This window comes from Argopecten irradians, chromosome 11 (assembly GCF_041381155.1).
Source record: "Argopecten irradians isolate NY chromosome 11, Ai_NY, whole genome shotgun sequence".
Classification (NCBI taxonomy): Eukaryota; Metazoa; Mollusca; class Bivalvia; order Pectinida; family Pectinidae; genus Argopecten; species Argopecten irradians.
In genome coordinates, this window is record NC_091144.1 from 31140389 (window position 1) to 31168024 (window position 27636).

At 31.7% G+C, this 27636-nt stretch overlaps 2 protein-coding genes across 2 annotated transcripts; one reads left to right on the plus strand and one right to left on the minus strand.

Moving 5' to 3' along the window:
• Positions 1–1974: 1974 nt before the first annotated feature.
• On the minus strand, positions 1975–16678 carry LOC138335294 (tetraspanin-33-like). The gene is made up of 7 exons (XM_069284315.1): positions 15926–16678; positions 11973–12173; positions 11341–11514; positions 10350–10481; positions 9891–9935; positions 9267–9380; positions 1975–8578 (listed from the first exon to the last, which is right to left on the minus strand). The coding sequence occupies exons 1-7, from the start codon at positions 16004–16006 to the stop codon at positions 8486–8488; spliced, it is 840 nt and encodes a 279-aa protein (XP_069140416.1). The 5' UTR covers positions 16007–16678; the 3' UTR covers positions 1975–8485.
• A 3600-nt stretch (positions 16679–20278) lies between these two features.
• LOC138335795 (uncharacterized) lies at positions 20279–22528 on the plus strand. Its single transcript, XM_069284957.1, has 4 exons — positions 20279–20409; positions 20820–21013; positions 21626–21727; positions 22160–22528. Exons 2-3 carry the CDS (start codon positions 20827–20829, stop codon positions 21682–21684), a joined length of 246 nt encoding a protein of 81 aa, XP_069141058.1. The 5' UTR covers positions 20279–20409; positions 20820–20826; the 3' UTR covers positions 21685–21727; positions 22160–22528.
• The last annotated feature ends 5108 nt before the right edge of the window (positions 22529–27636 follow it).

The following is a 27636-nucleotide window of genomic DNA, read 5'->3' on the forward strand; positions in this document are numbered from 1 at the left end:
GGCCTCTTTCGAGCCTATTTTTCACTTAAAAAGATTTTTTACATTCATAATTAAAAATACTTCCAGTGCTGCAACTTTATAAAAAGTGGTAAAATTAGAAAGTTTAAAACCTAGACAAACTGAGTAAAATATGTATAACACTAAAACAGTTTTCACTATGGCAAAAGAGCGAAAGTAATAGACCACATAACTTTAAGGTTAGGAAGTATTAAGCGAACACTTAATGTCTAACAGACATATTTTAGTTTAATTTTTTTTTTATTAAAACAGCTAAATATTAGTTAGTTACTGTGTTCTATAATTAAAGTCATAGTCATTTAAAGATTTTAGCCATTTTGACCCCTGTGACCTTGAATGAAGGTCAAGGTCATTCATTTAAACAAACTTGGTAGCCCTTCATCCCAGCATGTTGCAGGCCCAATATGAGTATCCTGGACCTTCTGGCTCTTGAAAAGAAGTCGCTTAAACGATTCGACCTTTTTTGATCCCTGTGACCTTGAATGAAGATCCAGGTCAATCCTTTGAACAAACTTGATAGCCCTTCATCCAAGCATGTCAAGGGTCCAATATCAAGTCTCTAGGCCTCTAGTTATTCACAAGAAGTTGCTAAAAGGATTTTAGCCTATTTGACCCCTGTGACCATAAATGAAAGTCAAGGTCATTCATTTGAACAAACTTGGTAGTCCTTCATCCCAGCATGCTACAGGCCTAATATCAGTGCCCAGACATATTTTAGTTTATTTTTTTTATTAAAACAGCTGAATATTAGTTAGTTACGGTGTTCTATAATTAAAGTCTATGTTATCATATATAAAAATAGATAAATAAAATAGAGAAACAAGAGGCCCATGGGCCTTAACGGTCATCTGACTATTGGCACAATACAACATAGTCATTTAAAGATTTTAGCCATTTTGACCCCTGTGACTTTGAATGAAGGTCAAGGTCATTCATTTGAACAAACTTGGTAGCCCTTCATCCCAGCATGTTGCAGGCCCAATATGAGTATCCTGGACCTTCTGGCTCTTGAAAAGAAGTCGCTTAAACGATTCGACCTTTTTTGATCCCTGTGACCTTGAATGAAGATCCAGGTCAATCCTTTGAACAAACTTGATAGCCCTTCATCCAAGCATGTCAAGGGTCCAATATCAAGTCTCTAGGCCTCTAGTTATTCACAAGAAGTTGCTAAAAGGATTTTAGCCTATTTGACCCCTGTGACCATAAATGAAAGTCAAGGTCATTCATTTGAACAAACTTGGTAGTCCTTCATCCCAGCATGCTACAGGCCTAATATCAGTGCCCTTGGCTTTCTGGTTCTTGAGAAGAAGTCATTTAAAGATTTTAGCCTTTTTGAGCCTTGTGACCTTGAATGAAGGTCAAGGTCATTCATTTGAACAAACTTGGTAGCCCTTCATCTCAGCATGCTACATGCCAAATATTAGTACCCTGGGCCTTCTGATTATTGAGAAGAAGTCGTTTGAATGAAAAGTTTACGCACGGCGGACGGCGCACGACGACGGACGGTGCATGATGACAATACGTCATCCCGACTCTTTGGGTCAGATGACCTAAAACGTTTGGGTCCTTCTGCTCAAACTCCAGCTAGGTAAGTCATTTTGAAATAAGGTGCATTTTGCCCTAAAAAATCCTGAAATTCAAATATTTTTACTTATTCATTATCAAAATTGATATTTTGAACTTAAATTTAAATCTCAATTTCCAAAATAATATCATTGTTATTGTTACCTTTCAGAATTTTGAAATTCATAATTAACCAGCCAATCAGGGGCCGGGTCAAAATTATATCATGGACTCAATCTTGTATACATATGGGCTATTTCGAAGGGTTTTTTCCCCATTTAGTTGGTTGTTCCCTATATTCTAAAATCGTTTTTATCAGTACATGCACATGACTATATAATCTAACAGATATCTCGATCATATCATTTTCTGTACACAAAACTGAAAACTAAATATAATATATGATTATTTTATTACAAAATGTTCAATCTCATTTTACAATACAGTCAAATAGGACTGCCCTGAATATATCGTGGTTTATTATCTTCACCATTTCACAAAAGAAATGGATGTCAATATAAACGATAAATGTTACATTGAAAGGTTATGAAGCATTATTTTTTCAAACTAATTCCATTTAACTGTAAATCTTTTCGACCAATTAATTGATGACGATGATTTCTGGTTTTTTTTTTTTTATTATTTTATCTGAAGCTGATAAGGTCATGGATATGCACTTGGAGGAAAAAATCTTTTGGTTCTAATGTCTACCAAAAAACACAAATACAGTTGACACCAATACCCCCTATTGTTATACAATGTATGCAAATAGATTACAGCTTTGAAATCTGAATATTTATAAACTTAAAGATAAACTATCGGCATATCATACTTTTGTACATGTATGTACATGATATACACATTTGTATATCAAACAATGATATGGATATACACAATATGGTAATAAATGCTTAACTGGCATGTGGAATCACTGTTGACGACAACACGATACTTTGGATATGATACATTTAGAGAAAAGCGCGCTTATAACAAGGATCATCAAATGAAAATCCCATGGGTTTTTTTTCAAATGATTATTTATCATACCGTCAAAGCGCACAATTAACATATCTAACAACTTCGAGTCTATGTACAGAGAAGATTAATGGCAATGAATCAAAATTATGTCCATAGTGTTCTACATCCTTATTTTAATGAAGTTCCTGGTGCCTAAACACAATATGAAAAGCTTAACAATGACACCATTGTACCTTATCAATATTTATAGATATGCATAGCATTAAAAAACAATTTATGATCAGTATGACCTCAATTGTCAAAATTAGCTAGAAACCACACAACAGAAATAACCAAAACCAGCAGCTCTTATGTCATGGTTTGTTTTTATCAAATGTTGAACAACAAAAAATTCAGTAATAAATCTCAAATATCGATTCATACATTGTTATAATTTTTTAAGATAGAAATACTTCCAACTAAATTTCTTATTGAACTATACGCTAATGCATGACATATATATTTTTGTTTCAAAAATAGATAGCTAAAATAAATACACTAATATTAAAAAAATAATACTGGTAAATAAAATTAGGCAAGAATTGTGACGTTTTATGAATATGCAGTCGATATCATTGCTTCAACTCATACGATATTGAATAGTACTTAAAAATGACAAATTGATAGGTAATTTCCTACATTTCCAAGTATTTTAATTTGTTAAAACACGTTCTTCATACGTTAAATTGATGTATAAAGACTTAACTGTCGTTGTTGTCCTATCAGCGAACATGTATATTAATTCAATATTAATTCATCGAAGTACTTACTCTTTCAATATTTATAACAAAATGCACCATCTCTAATCTTGTAAATTACTTCGGTGGGTACTCTCATAATCTTCTTGATGTACTTCGCATAAATAACTGTATTAACTCATTTTTTAAATAAGCGAAAATCATTCTAAGATTCTAAATATATGCATAACCAATTTCGTAATAATTAGAGACAAAAAAGTACACAGTCTTTATATTCTTTCAGCAACACTGCTTTCATTTTGATCATTGTTTCAGCAACACTTTGCTTTCATTTTGATCATTGTTTCAGCTACACTTTAATTTCATTTTGATCATAAGTGGTCCCAGAATATTTTCTTCAAAAATCATATGCGACAACATAAGCAACAAAAAATATTTAACAGCAAAATATAACAATTGGTTTGGTATATTAAAAGTGCTGCAGCAATACCACTGACTTTTTAATATTAAACATATAATTAAAATCTAGTATAAAAATACCAATGCATGTGTGTAAGTGACAGAACCATACAAAACTACTCAAAATTTGCATAACTAACGCTGGACTAGATCAATTCTAAATGTTACAGGGACTTGACACCTCTCAATCACACGTAATGAGATGTGTCAAATTCCTGTGTATAAATATTAGTGTGATATAACTAACAAAAACAAATACAAAATTTGTACTTAATAGACTAGATATTAAAGCAGGTATAAGCACGCGTTATAAACAAAATTACCATTCGTTACTGGCGCTGAATAGACTAGTCAAGAATGTGTTAGAAAATGTCTAACTGAATACATAAGAATATATGTATTTACCATATAACAAGTCAATTTCCCGGAAATGATAATTTCTTATTTGGAACACCATTGGCGCAGTCGCAAACTTCTTACTCATAAAGTTTTACATATTGTCAGTAGATATTACATAACGGTATTACATATAATCGTACTGATACATCGCAAACCCTTATTCATTCTTATTAAAGATCGAGAAATTGTTGATGGGTAAAAACAACTGGCAATACACATATCCAATGAAAGACATTATACAAAATACAACATGTTAAAACCTTGTCTAAATGATCAGCAAATATCTTTCAAACTTTAAACAAAAATTACGACTCAACTATATTACATACTATATGAAGTCAACAGAGAACGGTTATCACCAGTAATTAGTCCAACTACCAGCAATACGGCACAAAGGTAAACATGCTTAAAACGTAACATCTAGCCCTATTTTGTAGAATATTGTCGCATAAAAAGACAAATTAAACATAACTTTTTAAAGGCCCACTACCAGAGCAAAACATACATGTTTCTTAAAAACATTAATAACATCAGAAAACATATATCGATGGCCTCAGATGAGGTTACAATACCAAACATATTAAAGCTTCCCTGCGTAGTGGAGATTTACCATCTGGCGCAATGATAGTCAACTACCGCGCGGTATTCAAGACTTGTTTTAAACATAAGACGACCCACGTTATAAAAATTAACATCTTATTTATTTCAATCAAATTGTTCAGAAGGTGATGATACGTGTAGTATTAACGGTAAGTTAATAACTTATGCGACTCTATAAAATTATCGATCTCGTTTTACATTCCCGTTTTAAAAACTAAAAGCCGTTTCGTAAAGGTAGTGAGCCTTTGATACATTTACATTATGTGAGGAAATATTTTCTCAAAAAAATACCTTTTCAGCAACGACACGTTTTCAGACTAACCCATCGCATTTGAAATTATTGAAGTATTTTCGAGACGATCTATATAACTGAGTTTAGGTCAGCATTTTATCGATAAGAATGTTTAGTTGAAACAAGAATAAGAAAAATGCTATAATAGTCAAAGAATCAAATTTGGGACTTAAGAATACTAGCTAAATGTTTAATATTATTTTTCAATCTTCACCAGTCAAATCTGTTCAGCCCACACGCGCTGAACTATATTTGTTTCATAATTTTCCAGACGATGTACATGGATGTTTGACAAGTTTTCTTTCAGCATGTGACACTAACTTCAATATGTTCACATTCGAATCGAAAATTTTTAAATTGAGGGACTTATCCCATTTTCATAATTTTCTTACTGTTTACATGCATCAGCAATACTTTTGTCTGTGAATGCAAATTAAAACAGCACAATTTTTAATCAGAATGATCAATATATACATGTATATAAAAACAATGCATATCACTATTCCCAGAATGTAAATTGACGTAACTTAGCGACATGTATATTATTCGACTGGCCACTGCAATATTGTAATCAATGGCAACAAAACACCATACAATATGATAAATATGCTGTTGTAGTAAAATTGTAGTCGTACAAACTACAGAATATTAAGTATGTTGCCAAAACTATGATAAATCAATACACCATGTAGCTGATCATTTTCGTATTAATAATATTTTCGATCGCGATTTCTCAGGTAACTTAATAGGGTAACAATACCTAGCTTTATCTACAACTGATGTAAACAAACACAAAGTGATGTACATGTAGGTGATATCTTCATCTAAATGATGCAATAACGCTCCATGCGTACAAGCTACAAGGTTATGCCGTCAAACAGTAAATAACAGTGATAAATAAATATGAATTAGGAATGAAATAATGGAACAAATGGTCTTATAAAAATGTAAACAAAAACAAGTATTTAGGTTGAAACTGGAATGTTTTTGACATTTTGATATATCATAATGCATCTATATTTAATGTAATATTTGAGGAATAACTGAAGATAAAAAGGGGAAAAATAAGTACTTGTACATAAACTCAAAGAAAAATATGTTCATCAAACAGGAATGAATGGTGATGCTTATTACAAAATGAACCAGCAGAGTATTCAATACTGAAACACTGAAGGGTGCCGTAATAAAATGCATATCTCTTAAAATAATCAACCAATGGTTTGAAAAATTGTGAATAAAGCTACAAAAAGAGATTCACGTAGGGAAGACACTGTTTTAAAAATAAAATTCAAACAATTCAAACCGCTTTCATAAAAATAATACTGAGTATATATAAACTTTAAAATCTCAAACAATGCTAATAGCTTTATACACTGTTCAAAGTAAAATGAACATCCATTTACCAATACGATACAGGAATTTGGCAAGAATCATAAAGATGATTGTGTTCTTTTAATGAATTTTCCATAAAATCAGTCCATGTGTAATCAATTTATAAAAGGATACATTCATTTATTTTGTCATACCTACGCACAGATAAGATTAGTATACAATGTATTGAGCTATTACAGCTTAAAAAAACAACAGAATTTCTATATATCTAGACTAGTTTGTCATATCTAAGAGTACTGTATGTGGTTATATTTTGATCTTTTGGCGTCCAACAATATTCTCTAAACGTGAAAATTAAGAAATTTGCTAATATTTTAAGATGAAAATGAAAATTTACATGAGATAAATAATTGTTGGTTCAGCACCGTTGATTCTGGGAATGTAAAAACACTTAATGATGGACATCTAAATTGAATTGAATTGATTCTGGGATGGTGAAAACACTTAAAGATGGACACCTAAATTGAATTGAATTGATTTTGGGATGGTGAAAACACTTAAAGATGGACACCTTAATTGAATTGAATTGATTCTGGGATGGTGAAAACACTTAAAGATGGACACCTAAATTACCAAATCAATACATCATTTATAATAAACCGATAAGAAATTCTTCATGAAAACTAGCGTATAATGTGAAGCATTATCTCATTTATATCAACAAAACTAAATCTATTTCAGATCCGACATGCACGAGAACAGGTTATTAAACTCTGGTTATTTTTTCTGAATGAACTACTCTCATTACATGACTGGACAGCGGTTTTCTGATCAGACGCTATTTTGTCGACACAAGATAATGTTTCAAAAGTGTCTCGTCGTGATAAACCTCCAACATGTAGTATAAATGAACCATTTGTAATGATGCATGATTAAGTTTTTTAAAAAAAAGTAGTAAACATTTTTTGATAAATACAAATTTTAAGCTACATAATTTCTTATTATGCAACTCAATCAGTAATGCTAAATGGTGCTTCTGCAGTTTTCGTTGACAAATATATCGCATTAAAGATGGTAAGGCTTTTACATGGTGATAATTTCATACAGTTTGAATCTTTCAAAATTGCGATAACTAGAAATGTAGATGCTTAAATGTTACGAAAAAATGATTTAAATACCAATGACTAACTTGAGAATATAAAGTTAAAGAAACTAATATTTTCTATGAGTTATGCTACAATGTACAACCTGCTAGTGACAATCCTTCTGATATATTCGAATAATTAATATGTAAAGATGCCTTATTCCAACCTTTTCTCATCACTGTTGTACATGAAGATTGTATAAATCAAAAATTAATAAAAATTATGATTGAATTATGAGTTAATTAATATCCCAAACGAATCGTTGATAGCGTAAAGTTTCCATGTATTTCAAAGCACTGTTTTGACGAAGTATGGTGTTCATAATTATACTGGAGGCAAATAAGTTGGTGTCCTGGACGACAGATCTAGTTTACTTTTTGAACAACTTATCAACACTTCTGGAGACTATTTCACCTTAAGGTTGCTTTGGTGTCCTAAAATATCAGCAATTTGATTCATGTCATAAAACCTTTTTCTTAAAATGTCAATGATACTCAGATAAAACTAGTCCTTTTCGCTTTATACAACAAAAAGGTAGAAGTACTTGATTTTGTGATGTAGAAAAGTAATGGTCAAACATTGGTATGTGTTGATATTCAGATCAAACTAGTCCCTTTCGCTTTATACAACAAAAAGATAAAGTCCTTGATTTTTTTATATAGAAAAGTAATGGGCAAACATTGGTATGTGTTAATGTTTCTGCTGCATCAACCTAGGGTTATCATATATTTACTGTACAATTAACTGCAATCAGGTCAGATGAACATTTGTGATTAGGATGTATCAATTACCTGGTCTTGACCACAGTCCAAAATGCTTTTCATAACACACTAAGAACTTCCAAATTTAAAAGCCTCCTGATTAGGTCCATGGTAAATGGTGGCGTTCATAGTGTCAGAACTGTATGAACTCCTCATCTATTATACCTGATTTAACATAACTTGTACATGTGCTGCTATACACTATTGATGATGTCCATGATGTGCCTGCGCCCATCTTGCTCTTTGATCCATCACCTGACCCTCCAATAGTCGTGAGAGGCAAATTCCAAATAACTGAAATACATAAATCAAATTTTATCAAATTGTCAATTTATTTCCCCCTAAACGAAGTCAATGGCTTTTCTGTCAGTCTGTCCGTTCATAGAAACATTTTGTCCGATCGACTCAACTTTGGTTGCTATGGTAACCAGGTCACTTAACACAGGCTTTGTAAAAAAGGTCAATAACTTATTAGCTTTTTGATCAGTTTTGATCAATTTGGTCAATTGGTGTAACATATGGACGTCTATAATTTGAAAATGTTCCAAGAACGGTTACTATGAAAATTTAATGGAGGAACAGTTAGTTGCGACGGTCAGAAATATGGGGTTATTAGTTAGCAATTAGCTTAGAGATCTGAAATGCTGTGTAGAGTCTTTATATTTGAGATGAGATAATGTCGGGTGCTCGGTAAAGCTGCTTGCCTTTCACCAAGCCGGCTGGGGTTCGATCCCTGGCACGGACGTGAAAAGGTTAGAGGGTCACCTGCCCGATAGGGGGTCACCTGCCCGATCATTTAGGTTTTCTCCGGACACTCTGGTTTCCTCCCACACTAAGACCCCTCACGGGCTTACATCTGGGCCATCAAGAGTGATTTACATACCGGTAAGTGTATAACTTGTTTCTCAATCGATGTAAAATAAATAAAGTTTACATTATATGTTGAGATAATATCTTAATGATTGTGTAAAGAACAAATTACCTGAGGAACAGCCAGTCCAATAATAATTCCCCCCATGACTGGGAGTTCCTTCTCGGCCAACCGTATCCCTGCATCCACACATCCAATGGTGTAGATAATAGAAATATCTCCAGACTGGTGGAAAATAAACATGAGTATAAATGCACAACTTGCAGTAATTTCAAAATATATTTTTTTTGTTGCAATGGTTTATTTATCTAATAGCCTGATGAAGTAATGTTTTGATTCATTTACATAATACATGTATCACCATTTTATCATTTCTTGACAAACTATCAAATTTATTTTTTCTTTATATTTTTTATAAAGCAATTGTCAGTGACAATTTTGATTGTTCAAATAGATAAATTTCAAGTTGCATGAATATTATAAATAATACAAAATATGATTTGTTATTTGGAGAAAATCCTAAATATGGACAAATGGATTTTCTGGGTGTTTTAAGATGCATGATTATATAGATTCATATAGAATGAAATCAATTGTAATGCAAGGAAATGAGATTTCCAGTCATATACAATTTAATACCATTCAGTTTTATCAATTTGAAGAAACTAAGAGGAGTTACTCCAGCAGATCAGAAAGAAAATTTTGAGAACAAATGAAAAGAATTGCCTCCCTTACCTCTTCTAAAACATCTTTCCCACAAAGTATATTGGGCACTCCAGGCTGTAAATCATAACGCACATTCATCAATACATGTATCTCAAGCCTCTGTGGCAAAAATACATGTGATACACACATCACATTCAACACTAAATAAATCAGACTTAATTGGATCAATAAATGAAAAAAATTACATGTACATGTAACTATGTCTATAAGTGGAGATTGTAGGTGATACTAATAGCTGGACGGGGATCGGGTGAGACAGACAAGAATAAACCAAAAGTACTTATCAATTTTCAAATTTTTATCTCCTTATGATTCAATAATCAAATATCAATGGTGATTTCTCACATAACTCGTCAAATTGAGAATATAAAATGAAAACTACTTATTTGGATACTTCTTGCTATCTACTTGATCAAGCGACTAAATGATAACATGAACAAATCTATTTTTAGTTACACCGGTTCCTACCGTGAGAACGTCAGGGTCTCTACAACAGGAGTAGGGAACACTACAGCGTAGTGGGCTGGGGTTGTCTTCTGTACAGTTAAAGTATTGATTACTATTCCAGTCTCGGTAACCGTTCACACCACAGCAGTATAACTGTAAGGTAGAAAACATCAAACTCAAAATATTATACATACTAAGATATACTGAAATATAAGTAAGGGGAGGTAATTAGTATTGTAATACAACATACATAGAACTCATAATTCAACATATATACCGTAAAGTATAATTGTAATTGGAGGTAATCATAATACATTGTATCATGTGTAAAGGGAGGTAATAGGTTCAAATCATACTTAAAATCGGCAGACCAGAATAAAGCAGTGCATAACTGTAAAGGGAGGTAATCGGTTAAAATTATACATAAAATCTACAGACCAACAAATAAAGGGGAGATAATTAGTGTATAAATATAAATTTAAGTAGTGTGTATATTAGTGTAAAATATAAATTTAAGTAGTGTGTATATAACTATAAGAGTAATTAAGGGGAAGCAGTATCGACTTTAAGGGGGAGATAATCAGTTTACAACTACAGCAGACTACTGACTCACAGACATCAAACTGTTTATGTTAGGGGAGATAATCAGCTTAAATTATATAAGGGGAGATAATCAGCTTTACAATTTACAGAGAAATAATTGGTTTAACTACTGTAAGATAGTATGTCAATAGATTTTACATATTAGAAATTCTCTACAGATCCTCTTATTGTACCCTTTTAAAACTATTTGAATATTTTTTTTTCTATTTTTGCTGATCATGAAATCATCCACTTATAAATAAAATTGATAAGCCTACCTTAATGATGTATTTCTAATATAAAAATTAAATATGTAAAGTGTTTATGAATGATTCTATAGAAAGTATAATCATTTTTCAAGCAAATGCTATGCTTATCATTTGATATAATTTATATATTATTTTACTAAGTAATGCATAAAAGTTGATACCCTTTCTTGTATCCAGTCGATAGTGCTCTGGCCGTCTGGGTCATCCTGGTAGCGTGTTATCAGATTTTGTTGAAGAACATCGACCAGAATTTGTTTAACTTTGTCCCTGAACACAAATGCTAATACGGCTCCCACAACCAGAAGTAGGAAAATGATGATCATTGTTATGTAGTACTGAAAAATCACACAATACAATCAATGGAAAATCACACAATACAATCAATGGAAATGGTTGAAAATGGAAACAAAAAGTTTAGTATTCATTAAACTGTAACCAAATTCTAGTAGTAGACAGATGACATATAACTTTAATTAGAACTATTTGGTTGGTGTAGTGATTAAGCTACATGCCGTCACTTAGCTAGAAGGAGAGTGTGTTTAATTCCCAAAACAAACATGAACTGCTCTGGGGTCATCCGCCCAATCATGTCACAGTTCAGATTCCTCCCAGCCGAAGACATTTTTTTTCAAGTGATAATGTAAAATAAAGAAACTATAATTTTTCAATTGGAGTAGAAAAATCAAAGGAGAAAGTTAACTGTCAATTGTATCTGTCATCAAAATTATATTTACATAATATGTACATCCATATTGCCTATAACATTAAATGTTTACTATATTTGAATACTTACAAATTTGAGAAGACAAATATTTTCCCTGAGAGCACCAATACAGCCAGCATATCCCAGGATAAAAATAATGAAACCAATGATGAAGAAGATGACAGAGAGGTCAAATATGATATCATACACCGTCTGGACTTCTTTGTGATAGAAACGATTCTTTTCGATAAAGGCCCACACTCCAATTCCGATAAGTACCCCACCAAATAACTGAAAATGTAGGTTGTAAATAGTAATTATGAGATTGTGTAATTACCACATTGAAACAAAGAACCTTTTAGAGTAAAATATATATGTATTGTTACAAATAATATGTTTATAACCAAGTAATTCACCATGTCTCACTATATAGCATAATTAAATTCATTGTGTTTAATTAACTCTATATCATATTTTGGTCACGGGTCAGTTTTTGTTCTAAAATGCCTTTTTCATCAACAAATTAAAAGTACAATGAAGATGATTTAATTGGCAAGTCCTTAATCATTTTATAATTAAAGTCAATCCTGTCTGTAATTGACAAACAAACGGACACAGCAAATATCTAAAATGTCCTTTATAGACAGGTGTCTTTATACAGAGGTCAGTTGTATATGATTGCACCAAATTTGGGTTGATGTGACCAGCCTTTATTAGTATTATAAATCAGCTACATTTATATATATATATAAAGGAGTATTTTTAGTAGGTTTGACTGTACATGTATTAAATGCTACTATGGGTGAAATTATTGAATAATATTAAAAAAAGTTTAATTGATAGATGGGGAAAATACCCCTTATTTCTTAAACTTGTCTTATAAATTCCCAATAGACTCTTGCATTGGCTGTTATTTTTTTTTTTTTTTTTTTTTTAAGATTTAAATAGATTGACAATTTAATTATAAAAAAATGCCTGCTCAAATATAGGACAAGAAAAATTTACCTTTAAAATTGAAGAAATATAACTTAAAGTAAAACTAAAGTACCAACGAGATTATTTAATATATCAATAAAAGTTAAGAAATGTTAACCAAGGGAACAAGATCAACTTTTATAATGTAACTGATGACTGTTTTTGTTCCTTTTTGTTTGTTCTTTTCTCTCAACACTCTTTTCTAAACTTTTAAAGTACAGTCAGGTATCCTTTATACAAAAGTATATAAATTAGGGTATATAGAAACTGCACAAACAGTCTTTGACATTAACTTTTTCACTGCTAATCATAGTAAATCCTAAAATTTTACATGTCTGCCTATTCAAACACTAGTCCTAAATAACTATACAGATGTTTTGCTTTATCATTTCAGTCATCATCAGTATACTATTTTTGACCCAAAATACAGTCTGGAAGCGTTCTCAAACACAAATTCTAACAAAATAATGCATACGGACTGAAATAATGGCATACAGAATGCACTAAAAATAGGTTGAAAATGCAATTGACCATTGCAGATCAGATATAGTATTTTATAACAATTATAATTGAGCAGATCGCCACTAAGTTCAATCGGACTAGTTCATTACAATTAGCACTAGTCGTGGGCATCAGACTATATATATATATATAGCTAGTGCTTAAAGTCACAGCTGTGCAAATGGGGTTGATAACTTGAGATGAGTCTGTCCATTTAGAGACAGGTGTACTTTATATAGAGGTGTGTCTTTTTCAACAGCACAACAGGTTTGATTGTACATTTAAAACACATTTAGTTAGTTACTGGTTTATAACCTATATGACTCCACCTATTGCTTGGCTTTATCTCACCAAAACAAAATGAGTTTATCGTTAAGTCATCACCATGTGCACCTTTTCAATCTGTCTACAGGCTAATTCATACCTATAGGCGTAACGTTATGTCGCATGACTGACCAGGGTTTAAATTTCTACAGGCAACATCAATTACCTCGAGGCTAGTGTCTTAAAACTGTTTATCCTAACTTGTAGATATAAGCATACCTATGACATTTACCTTACCATGGATATATATAACTCAGTAGAATAACAAAGTCTATTAGACTTTATTTACATATAAATTAATTTTATAATACTAGGGCATTGCAATTTTCATAAGTCACATAAAACTTTTGAGCATTTACATAAATTTATAATATTAATTATCTTATTTGTTACCAACATGTACAAATATGAATCACATCCTGAAACAGCATGCAGTTGTACTTGCCTACTTTAAATACTTTAGCCTACATTCTGTAATTTCCTTCCTTTTAATGACAATGTAACATTATACTTACATCCGCAGATTTTTATTTTTAATTGCAATAATCTTGACAAAGGCTTAATTAATATACATATACAGGCACTATACATCAGTAGTAATACAAGCCAATTTTCAAGTACTACAATTACCCATTACATGCAGACTGAATTTCAAAATTTTGCAGAAATTGGTTATACATTTTTATAACTGGGCCCCTAGAACTTAAGCAGGTGCTCATTATATTTATAAAGTATATCATATATAGTTGCTTAAGCTTTTTTTTTTATTCAGGCCTAATATATTATATATTTTACAAGAGTATAGTATAGTACTACAGGTAACTAAGAAATAAAAACCTAGCTACTTCCAATGGCACCTGCGACATCTGGTAACATTAATATTTAATGTTGATCCTAGATGTTTTGCCGCTTTTGGTGTATTGACAATCCTTGGTTTGCATATGTTATAATACACATAAGAGCTAGATGCCATAATCATGTTTCACAAGTAGCACCTGGATGCCAATATATACACTAAGTACAGTTTGTGTACTCTTGCCAAATAACCAAGTATATCTATAACTTTTTTAACTACTTGTAACTTTAAATATATAATCAAACCTGTCTATTGACCACGCAAGGGACAGAGGAAAACAATGGTCTTCTTATTACCAAGTGGTCTTAATACACAGGTTTGAATGGTGTTAAAACTGGCCATTTGGAACCCTAGAAAAGCTGATCATTTTAACATGGTCTCTGTAACTCAGCTCAGGTAATAATATAAGTTACCACTAAGGGCAATAACTAGCTTAATATATATAAATGTCTCTATATTTGTAGCTGTTGATCGCTTATTAACTTTTAGTTGAGTGATATAATGTTGTACTTAAATATCACTCATTCAGCAGACTGTTTTATTGCCGCAATACTTTTTCAGCTGATGTCTACCAGAACGTCTCTCTCTCTTTCAGCTGATAACATTAATGATAAGGTCTCTTTCATTTCAGTGGTCGAAAATAAACTTGGTCCGATGGCCCAAGGCAATAGATAATCTGGTTGGTCTATGTAAATCTTATCATGTTGGCCCTATTGGCTAATGGCTATGCAATTTGGACATGCATGCACTGCCAACTCAACTATATATGGGACTCATACTTTTCTTTTAGTCTGCGTCTGTGGAATGTCCTGACTTCAGTATGTTTTTAGCCAAATGTTTGACCAGGATAAAGAAAAAAAATGCATCATGAAAAAACTGTAACATTAACAGTTTACATTTTTTTGTTACTTCTCAATTAAACACTTAACGTTACATTTCATTTAACAAGTCAATATGTGATAATAAAACCAGTCTATGAAAAACATGACTGGGGCCATATAGAATTTTATTTCTCTGGTGACTGATTGTCTATAGAAAATTCACAGCCACTTTCAAACACTGATTTCACCCATCATGATCACGAACAGCTGTACTATCATCCTGTATGTCAATTAGGCCTATCACCAAGCTGATGATGATATTATTGTTTACAAACGTGCGTACATGCATATATATTGTAGCATATAGTGGGAAAATATATGATTGATTTACTGATGTATCCAAATTCCCTGTTTCCGTCCAACAAATTTCAAAATAATTATGAACAGTAACGTAGGGGATAAAATTTGAAGAAAAATATTTCAATCCAAAATACAAGTCTTAGTACATAAACAACAGTGACTCACCGTAGTCTGAGACATAATGAATTAAGATGATATGGACTTACCCAGCATCCAAAGTTAAAGAAGAATAATAGATATTTCACTAGTGCGCTCACAAAGGTGTCTTCTTGGCTGCAGCAAGCCATTTTTGAAGTGAGCTTCTGGCAGCTTTCAGAAGATGACAGTCGCCATCAACGGTGTTACATCGCTTTTCACCCCCGGAACTATTTGTTCTGTGGATGCAAATTGTGCCGGAAGTAGCAGCATCAATAACATCTTTAAAGATGCATGGTCGTGCTTTTAACAAACCACAATCTTAATAATTATATTACAATGGATGACAGAATGTACTTTAACTAATGTGGATGTGAATTAATCATTTAACATCATTCTTTTTCTTTCTTTTTTTTTTTTTTTTTTTTCAAATTTTGTACATGTACATGTATATAACATTAACAATGAGACAACACCAACACATCACACTATACACACAAACACACACACACTCACATATACACACATACAACTCACATACCCTGATGCATTCATACACCCTCATACTTTCTTACTAGAATATTTAAATTATACATGATAAGTTTATTATAATTACATATAATTTTTGTCTTTTTGTTTTTATTTTCATTCCTTCCACACACACTTTTATTCAGGGGGGAGACAACATGTTACATTTACAGGAGAGAAGTTAGGAAAGGAAAGAACAGTCAGAAACGGGATGGGTGGGAGGGTAAGAAGTGGGGAGAGGTGGGGAATATATGTTGCCAGTAATGAAATGGAATAATTAACAAGAGATTATTCATTAAAGAATTATACTTATATATTGAATAAATGTGACAATAATCTGGAACAGACACCAGTGTACCAGTATCATATACTTGTACTGTACGTAAATCATACACTGTATATAATAAGAAATATCAATGTAATAGTAACAGCTAATGGATTAATGTTTGCAAGTATAATTATTGACTGCTGACAACGAAGGAAGAAGGGGGGGGGGGGGAGGAAGATCTACCAATGTCAGGTATCATCAGACAATGTCTAATTCGGGTCTAATGTAATTAAGTTTTGCCATTTCCTCCATTCCATTGTAAATTTGTCAACACTTTGTTCACATTTACCACAAGCAATATTTTTTTGAACTTTATGGTAATCTTTTATTGAGTTAATTAATGTTGAAATATTTAGAGTTTTATGTAAACATTTAGTTTTGTATATATATTGTTTAATAAAAAAAAGAAACTTCATTATCAATTCTGGTATTAATACCATTCTGATTAATAAAACCGAATAGCAAAGCCTCCTTATTTAAAGCAAATGGAATACTGAGAGTAATAGCAAATTCTCAAATCTTATCAAAAGAATCTTTAAAGTTATATGTGCCGTATTTTTCATAGTCACGAATCAAGAAGAGCTTTTGATATGTTATTCAACTCCAAAAGTTACCAACATTTTGAGAATTACAATACTTTCAAGTAAGGTTTTAGTTTTAGAAGTACAAAAGAGAGCTGAAAATGATTTTTGGCAGTACTGCCAAAAATCATTATTAACATCTTCAGTGTAGTGAAATGAGTTCATACGGTCAGACAATGAAGCCATATTGTTGTCCACAATTTCATTGCACATTTTTACAGTATTATTAGTAATTGTAAAGTGATTTCTGAAGGTATGTCTCCATCTAAACGTGTATATGGCATAAAAAACAAGAGTTTCACAGTGCATAACCTATTTGTTCCAACTAACGTTTATAAGGCATTATATTTGTTTGTCTGTCCATTTGAATGATTTTCACAGCTTTATTCATTAAAACTTATGGTTTTAAATAGACAATTGAAGAAAAAATAACATGTCAAAATTTTCGGCCAGTTACGGCACATATAACTTTAACTTCCCTACATTCCCATAGAATATGTACGATTGTCTCCCTTTCAATGAAGCAGAAATCACAGTATGGATTATGAACAAGTCAAACTTTGTATAGGTAGGAGTTAGTTGTTAAGACATGGTGATTAATTCAATATTGTAACCACTGTAGCTTAGTATTTTTTTTGTAACAGAAAAGGGAAGAGAATATATTTTCTCCCAAGTATCATGGTTATAATCAAAATTTAAACCCTCATTTAATTTGGGAAGTTATTTGACAGTTGTTTCCTTTAATTAAGTACATTATGAAAGTCTTTGGAACCCTTTTTCTTCCTTAGTATTATTTCAAGGTGTAATGGAACAAATGGATATAGTAGTGTTTCAAACGGGAAATGGAAATTGTTCAAGTACTTCTTTGTCTTAGTAATAAACCCATGGTATTCCAAAAACAAATTGTTATTGCGCCATGTTTAACACAGAATTCATTAAATGAAAAAAGGAACAATCTATATTGTATTTCAATAGATCATTAATTATCATTATTCCCTTCTCAAACCATTTCCGATAAACTACTGCTTTATTTCCAACAGATAGATCATTGTTAAACCATAATGGCGTCTTAAGTAAGGATTGGCTACTCTTTAACTTATCTTTTGTTCTTAAATTATACCATGCATTAAAAACATCTACCCAAAACTGATTTTTGCTATTTATTTGTTTTAAATACTCTTTGCCAGAATTGGCCAATAAGTTCAAGCTTATATCTGATTTCAGTATACTTAACCACTTACTCTCCGACATAAAAATTCTTCTGATCCAACTTATCTTAAGAGACTTAATATATGATGATAAATGAACCATTTTTAGCCCACCTTCCTGGTATTGCTGGATTTTAACGTGATTCTCAAAAAAAAAAAAAAAAAAAAAACAACAAAAAAACATAATATGCTCCACCGCCGACAGAGCATAAATGATATTCATCACTTGAACAATAATTGACGTTTTATCGTGTATATATATGTCTAATAATAACAAAAAATAATATAAAATAATTTATTTTGCCTTTGGTGCATGCGCAATCAGTACTTCATTCCATATAGGATATAGTGCCACGGATTTTTTTCGGGATGCAATTAATTATTTTTCATATTTTTAACTTTAAGTAAAATTAGAAGCTCAAACTTTTCAATGTTGGTAATGGTGTAAAGTAAGTAACTTTTGTAACAGAAGAAAAATACTAAATCGTCTGCTCCTGTTTTTGATAGTGAAAAAACACCATTTGTCGGCGGTGGAGCATCTTTAATCAGACAAGAGAATAATTTAATTTACATCAACTGACTAAATGATAGCTGTTATAAGGGAGGCAATCCGTACAGTACATGAACATGTACCGTTACTTTGATAAAGAAACATATACTGCAATGTATGTTTCTGAAGACAAACAACAGTATCAGAGACATCTAAATCTCAGACAGTGTTAGCAAAATTTATTAGAGGAAATTGATTACTCTGTCATTTTTTTCCCAATCTAGTACTCTAACAACGCGCTCTTTAATATCATATAGACTGGTTCATGCAGGTAACTGATTATGGATGGACCCCTCTGATTATGGAGGGCCCCTGTACATGTACATGTGCCTAGGTTTTATTTTATATAAGCTTACCATTAAATATTTATAAGAAGGAAAATTTGATACAAATGTAGCATCATTTGTTTTAAAGATACTACACCGTTGACGAATATAATTTTTCCATATAAAAAACAGGAGCAGATGTATTAGTACTTTTATTCAGTTAAAAAGCTACTTACTTTAAACTACCACTATTGAAAAGTTTGAGCTTCTTATTTTATTTCAAGATGAACATGGTTTTTTTTTTAAATTAATGGGTACTGCGGAAAAAAGTTCATAGTACTATATGCTCTATATCATAAAGTGAAGTACTGATTGCGCATGCACCAAAAGCAAAACGAGTTAATTTATGTTGTTTTTTTCCCCCATATATTTACATGATTAAACACCAAATATTGTTAAAATCATGAGTATATCGACCGTTTATGATCATCGGGCGCGGTGAAGCTTTTTTGAAGATAATGTTTTTTGATATATTAATGAAAAAAAATATTTCCAGTTTTAAATACATGTATATATGCTTTTCGGAAAAGGGAGGGGGAAACCAAGATGAAATTGGTTATTTTCGTGCTTGCATAAATCACTGAAATATTGTAATCAAAGAAAAAAATTGCGATAACACACCAATAGCACTGAAAATGACAGATATATGAACAATCACCAAAATGTTATATCAATAAAAAATACAGAATTAAAAATAAATCAAACTACACCTACTATTAATTTTAATGTGTGGCCTTTAAATGGCCGTCAATTTAAGAGTGATACATGTAGCTTACCCTTATGACATGAGCGCAGAAGTCTGGGGGCGTTTTAAAATGGTCAGTTTGACACCGCCGTTCGCACCTATATACAGTATTACAGAAATGGTGTACAGATTTGGGTTACTGGTCTATTACGGAGCGTTGCAGTGACCAGGTTCAGGAAGTACTGACCACCATATTACGTGCTATGACCACACATACTTCCGTTACTTGAGTATAAATCGACCCCACTCACAAGCACAAATCAGTTCTGATCTGAATTCACTACTCAAGGTAAGTCGATCTCTTCAGTTAGAGTGAACTACATATTTTGTTTCTTTGGTAAACGTTATATTTTATCATTTTTACAAATACTGGCCGGTTATACCTCAAATAGATTTTTCATGAAATATAGTATAAATCTTCATGTAGATATAACACAATTTCAAGCAGGATACACTCCAGATAAATCGTGACACTATGCCTTCATGTGATAGCTCTATATAGCATGAAAATGAAATCAAGTTCATCTTACTTATAACTCATATCCGAGAAATTTCAATTCATGCTGGATTCACTTCATCAGCCAATCAGGAGTGACGATACAGACAGCGACGTCAATTTTCCACCACTTTTTTCATTCAATGAAAATGCTCGTTTCAATCAAGATTCATATTATATCAATTATCTATTTCTTTTTACAGCTTCAAGATGAACAAGTGTATCGCCCTGATCCTCATCCCATGCCTGGTGGCCTACGTTGTTGCCATGGGTTACCCCGGATACGGAGGTGCCGGATATGGAATGTCAGCTTACCCTAACCCCGGATACGGTCTGAGCAACTATTACTACCAATATGGAAACCAACAACAGAAGAAGAGCTCCAACTTCGCTCTCTGTAAGTGTTGCTTTTCTTCAATCGTCTCAGAAAAGACGGAGTTGTAATTTATAGCTGAAGTTTCAATAAAAGACATAAAATTAGAATTTAGATAAAAGGTGGTTGTGTTTAAAGCTAAAATTCTAATTATACTCCTTCAGCCATTCCAACCATGTTTTCATTTGGCTTTTTTCAAAAACCAAAAAGGATAGGTTACAGTTAGTTTATTTATTGGATTAATAAAATACACTTAACACCAATATCACGAAATGGAGTCAAATTGGTGATATTTTATTGGCTTCGTTATAATCCTACTAATATCTTTAATTCATTGACCAAATGTTCGATATTGTTGATGTTAATTTGATGTGAAGTCGGGGTAAAGGAAGAGTTGGGGTTATTGAAACAATAAAATGATAATTCACTGTCTTCGATTTCCACTATTTAATGTAGTAATCTTTATAGACATAGCAATCGGAAAGGAATAACTTTACCTGTGTGAAAGATTTTGACTGGCCAGCTCGAGGCTTGCCGATTGCTGAACAGCCAAAATTATCCATGAGGTATGGGAGATGTATGAGATAAAAACAGTATGACCACCGAGTGATTTTGTTCACATGTTTTTGTTTACAGTGATCTCTGGACTGCTGCTGTTGTTTGCTTTCAACATCACCGGAACTCTGACTGGTTAGATGTAGACAGATGAAGATCGGCGAGACACTCATTCATGTTAAGGTAAGCACAAGCTTTAATGTTATCAAATGTTATCAAATTATGCAACTTTTTTTTTTCAAATATTAAAATACACACTCAAAAAATTACATGACCGATTCTTTCTATGTTTTGAGGTTAAAGTTTTAATCTAATCAAATTTATGCAACATTTTGTTTTGTTGAAAAAACTAAAATACACACTCAAAAATTACAGGTTCGTGTCTAGGTTTAGGGGTTTAAAACTTCAGAGTTCCAGATCAATATCAATTTTAAATACAATGAGCTTAAATTAAAGTTAATCATTCTAGTGAAACATATTATCATTATTAGTAATGCTGTAGCATTATTTTTTGTTATAAAATGTATTATTGATTATTATTAAGTTTTTCAAATACTTACCATGTAATAACAATAATAGTAATATATAATAATGATTTGTTTTCCTCTATTTCAGATTCGACACAGGGAGCAAACATGACTCTGTGCGATGTCTTAATAATTGTTACTGTTATTGTTGGTATTTATTAAACGTTCACATTCTAATACCGGCTGTGTCGTCATTTATATAAAGATAAGATATCCAATTAATTTTACAACTTGATGTACATCGTTACACATCGTAGTAAGAACGAAGCATGTTGAGTCACATTTCATCGGTAAAATAACAGAGCAATGATAAAATAATCCAAAGTGCAATCAGACATTAAAATATAAAATTAGATAAAATTGTTTGAATTTGAATGTTTTACACTACGAATGCATAACAGATACGCATTGTGGGTTTTTGTTGTTGTTGAAATAATAAAACATATTTATTACAATACTTATTTGACGTTGCTATTTTCATTAGTGTTCACTAAAGCGTTTAGTCTACCAGACAATTTTTTCATCTACACATGTGTTGGTTGTATAGTTCAGAGCTGAAGTTTCATCAACATTGCTTAACTTAAAGGAATTCATTAATTAGCTTTATTGTAAAATCTCCTTTACAAAATATTGTGTTATTAATCGGTTAAAACTTATTATTCAATTTGAAGAATTGAAGAGAACACGGATGATAATACGAAACGAAAACATTACAAAAGTTTAGGATTTGTCCTTATACCTTCATTAATGCTTCTCATGGATCATTTTTAGGTTTAGTAATTCCTACAGTAAAGGAATATTGATGGAACTGGGCGAAGCCTGTCTAATAAGCAGACGAGAACAACGTAATGTGTAACAAATGGCCGTATATCTTAGTAAGAACATTTTTACATTGTATAAGAATAATAAATCTTGCTAGGGAATTGGTCAGAAAATGTTCTTTTGATGACAAAAATATATTGTAGAACAACTGATTTTGATCACGTTATTGCAAGAACAAATTTGCAAGCACAAACTCTCTGGCACAAAATGCGCCAAAATAGAATCACCGCTAGTTTCTTGGTCGATAAGCCACCATGTTTTACTTGTTAGTTGTGATGACTCTAGTCACGGTCAAGGTATTTTTAGGTTCATTTTTTTCTCAATTAATCATAATTTATTTGCATGGAAAGAACAAAGACGTAGATGAGGTCTCACTTACAAATCCTTTGTAAGAATAATTTAAATCCATCATACATGGTATCTGGAACTTTCTGAAGGAAATAGATGTTCAAGCGATGTTTATAAGATTGATGGTAAAACCTAGTAACTGACTGAGAGTTAACGAGGGGAAGGAACTCTGGTAGGTCAGAATGTGATTTCTAAAAAACAAAAACAAAATCACAACTTGCAAACTTACATAACCAATCAAACGACTATCCGAGCGACGGAGGAAAATGGTGTTTATAACCAGGTGGCCGATATACAAAGATTGAACTGTGTTGGATTTTGTCATTTGGCACTCTAGTAGAAACGTGGTTTTATAAGCAGATATGGTCTTCATACAGAGATGGTCTTAATACAGATATGGTCTTCATACATAGATGGTCTTTATACATAGGTGGTATTGGTCTTCATACAGATATGGTCTTCATACAGAGATGGTCTTTATACAGAGGTGGTCTTTATACAGAGGTGGTCTTTATACACAGATGGTCTTAATACAGATATGGTCTTAATACAGATATGGTCTTTATACAGAGATGGTCTTAATACAGATATGGTCTTTATACAGAGGTGGTCTTTATACAGGGATGGTCTTAATACAGATATGGTCTTAATACAGATATGGTCTTCATACAGAGATGGTGGTTATACAAAGGTGTTCTGTATACAGACGTGGTCGTTAATGTTTTAGTTTTATACATATTCAGCTATGCTGTAATTATTGTCTAAATTTTGTTAATATACGTAGTCAACGTGAGATGTATGTGCTATTGCCAAAAATGTGTTTGTAGACCTTCCACCACTTGTCAATTTCTCAAACAATCTTTGTCAAATCTATCGCAATTGGTGCACATGATATTCCTTATAAAAGCCTTAGCATAATACATAATAAAGAAACCTCCAGAACAGATATTTTAAATGACGAATGCATTTCATTTGCGGCAACATAAAATATGTCCAGAGGAAACAAATAACAAATCCCCATATCAACATTTATTTTTGTATGATTGTTGCTAAATAACCCTATGATAGCAGTTTCCTCCTTAGCGCAGTGCATATGTACTTGTTTTGGAAATGCTTAATGAAAAATACATTTAAGATATTTTACTCAGGGACTAGGTCTACTATCATGCTTTTTTAGGAACACTTAACAATAGCTCAAAGGCCACTCTACAATTGTAAGAGATGCTTTACATGGTTTGTTTTACCTTGTGTAAATTATCGCGTAATATATCTTTATTAATACTGAAAAAATAAATAATTCATCGACGTGTCACATATTTTTAAACATAGGACATTCATTGTACATGTACATGTTACATTGTTAAACAGTGTATGATTTATAAAGTGCCCAGTCAGTGTTTGACTTACGAGGCACAACATGTAGTCTTACTTATTGTTAAAAGAACGTTTCCTCATGAATAATAAAAGTCATCTGGAATCTACCGTTATATTTAACTACTATGCCCACAAATCATGTTCCTTGTATCAATGAACTTTGTTTTCTCAGGTAGTTGAATATATTCAATATACAATGTACAATGTATTACAGACATTTGCAGAATAAGCAATATACAAGTGTAAATATTGCCCTTGCTATATCCTTCATTGATTCTCACAGATATACTGACAGCTATTGTCTGTTAAATCAAATATTGATAATGCCAGTCTAGTTGTTTAACTGCTTTGTAAAATTCAAAATAGAACCACACCACTCTACGTAATATACGTTATTTTTATACTAGAATATCGGAAAATTGTATTGTGCAGTCGGGATTTGAAGCTGTGTTTTAGTCAGTTTTGGCTTGGTCGTCCTATCCAGGTATTTTAGGTTGCTGTAGATCTTTCCCGGTTACCTTAATGTTAACTTAGAATTTCTTTTTATTAATACATTGATTGTTTACGTTGATAATTTTATCCCCATTGTTAAATCTAACTAGATTTCATTTTATGGTTAGTCATTTTTTTAATTTTTAATTGACAATCGTACTCCCCATTTATATTAAACTAGACTTTTAAGTGAACAGTCATTTTGTTTTCTTTGAAAGATGCTCCACCGCCGACAGAGCATAAATGATATTCATCTTTTGAAAAATAAATGGTGTTTAATCGTATGTATATATATATATATACATGTCTAATAAACACAAAAACTAATTAAAAATAATTTATATTGCTTTTGGTGCATGCATGCGCAATCAGTACTTCATTCCATATAGGATATAGTGCCAGGTATTTGTTCAGGATGTAATCAATCATTTTCTATATTTTTAACTTGAAGTAAAATTAGAAGCTCAAACTTTTTAATGGATTATTGGTGTAAAGTAAGTAACTTTTGTAACTGAAGAAAAAACTCAATCATCTATTCCTCTTTTTGATAATAAACAAATACCATTTGTCAACGATGGGGCATCTTTGAATTTTTAATTGACAACTTCACCCAATTGTTATATTTAACTAAATTTTTAAGTGAACAGTTGTTGTTTTTTCTTTTGAATTTTTTACAGACAATTCTATCTCTAATGTTATATTTCCAACATGATTTTTAATATGGACAATTCTTGCTTTTTTCTTTTAAATTGTTAATTGAATGTTTCCCTCCCATTTTTATATGTTTAACTAAATTTTACATGTATATATATATAATATTCCACGTGTTTTTCTTTCAGATTATTAATTGACGATTTTCTCCCCATTATTACATTTTCACCTTTATTTATAACATGGACACTCCTTGTATAGTTATTAACGCCGTTTTATTATATAAATCAGCAAGAACACAGCGTAGATAACAACAACGACCACATTTCAATGAATTATGTGAACCATGCGTCCATATTAAAATGCATGTGTTGGTTACAATTATGCACATAATGCAATTTTTTAGACATAAGGATGTCTAATGACAAATATTAAAGCCATTATTATGACACGTTCTCATATATTGGCGTTTACCAAACCTAGAAGCATATTTACCTCATCGAAATAACACTTTTATCAAATTACGCCAAATGATAATGTTTATCATGGACTATATGCGTACGTATACAATGCTTTATGATGCCCGTTTTCAACAATTGAATACTTTTCTGTCATTATGGTGCATGACAATATGAATTGTAAATAAAACTTGGACCAAACTCAATCTCGTGTACTAATTAAAGTAAATACAATGTGATTTAAAGTGAAGGGGTTGTCGAGGGAGACGTAATAATTTGATATGGATTATACTTATAAACTAATATTTAAAAGATCCTTGATCTCTCGTAACTTTAAGATGCTTCAACGCCGACAGAGATATTTGATACGGAATCCTTTTTCTAGACATTAATAGAAACAGGTGTCCGTCCTTCTTTTCGGTGACATGGTGAATTCTGCCACTGAAATCCCAACAATAAACGATGATGTCATCATTTCTATTTTGACGTCATCATACAATAATTATATTGTAATCTATTTGTACGCAATTAAGTTAAATAAGGATACTCCTGCTTTCCGAATCATTTTGAATTTTCAAGAAAGCTTTGTAATGCAAAAGTTATTTCCTGTGCTATAGCTGTGCGAAAATATTTTTTTTTTCTTCAGCAATTTATTGAAAACATTAGGGCTTGCTGAATATAGTTAAGACACAGAACACACAACCTAAAACAGTATAAAATTCTTGTTTTATGCCATATGCATGTTTAGACGAAAACATAACTGCAGATTAGGATAATTTTACAATCACTAAAAAAATTCTAGTCAAATTGTGAAATGAAACAGTAGACTACAACATCGCTTCATGGTCTGACTGTATGTACGTATGATGTAATTGTAATGTTTTAAGCAATACTGCAAAATATAATTTTTAACTCTGATCTGTACTTGTAAAATTAAACGCTATGCATTATAAGTATTGTAATTTTCAAAATGTTGATAATTTTCACGGTGAATAAAATATTCAAAACTCTTCTTGATTCGGGAGTATTAAAAATACGGCACATATAACTTTAAAGTAAAAAAAAGTGTTATATTTATATTTCAGTCAGTGAATGTAATGGTTAATTTGGCAAATTCCGACGGAAATACTTATTTTTAAAGCGCAATGTACTGGGTAACACTATGGTTAATATTTCAAGTTTACATATGACAAAATTGTTAATCAGTTTAAATGCATATCAAATTGGCGACGCTTATATTATTCAATTTGGTATGGACTGTAATATTAGTAAGTGTTTTGCGTCATATTTAATGCCTTGCAGCACTATTAATACTATCACACATTATAGTGTTGGTTAACATTATGAGATGATTGACAGAAACATGGGTACATGATGATGTAAATATCGCAAATCAATAAGCATATTCAAGCATGACTGA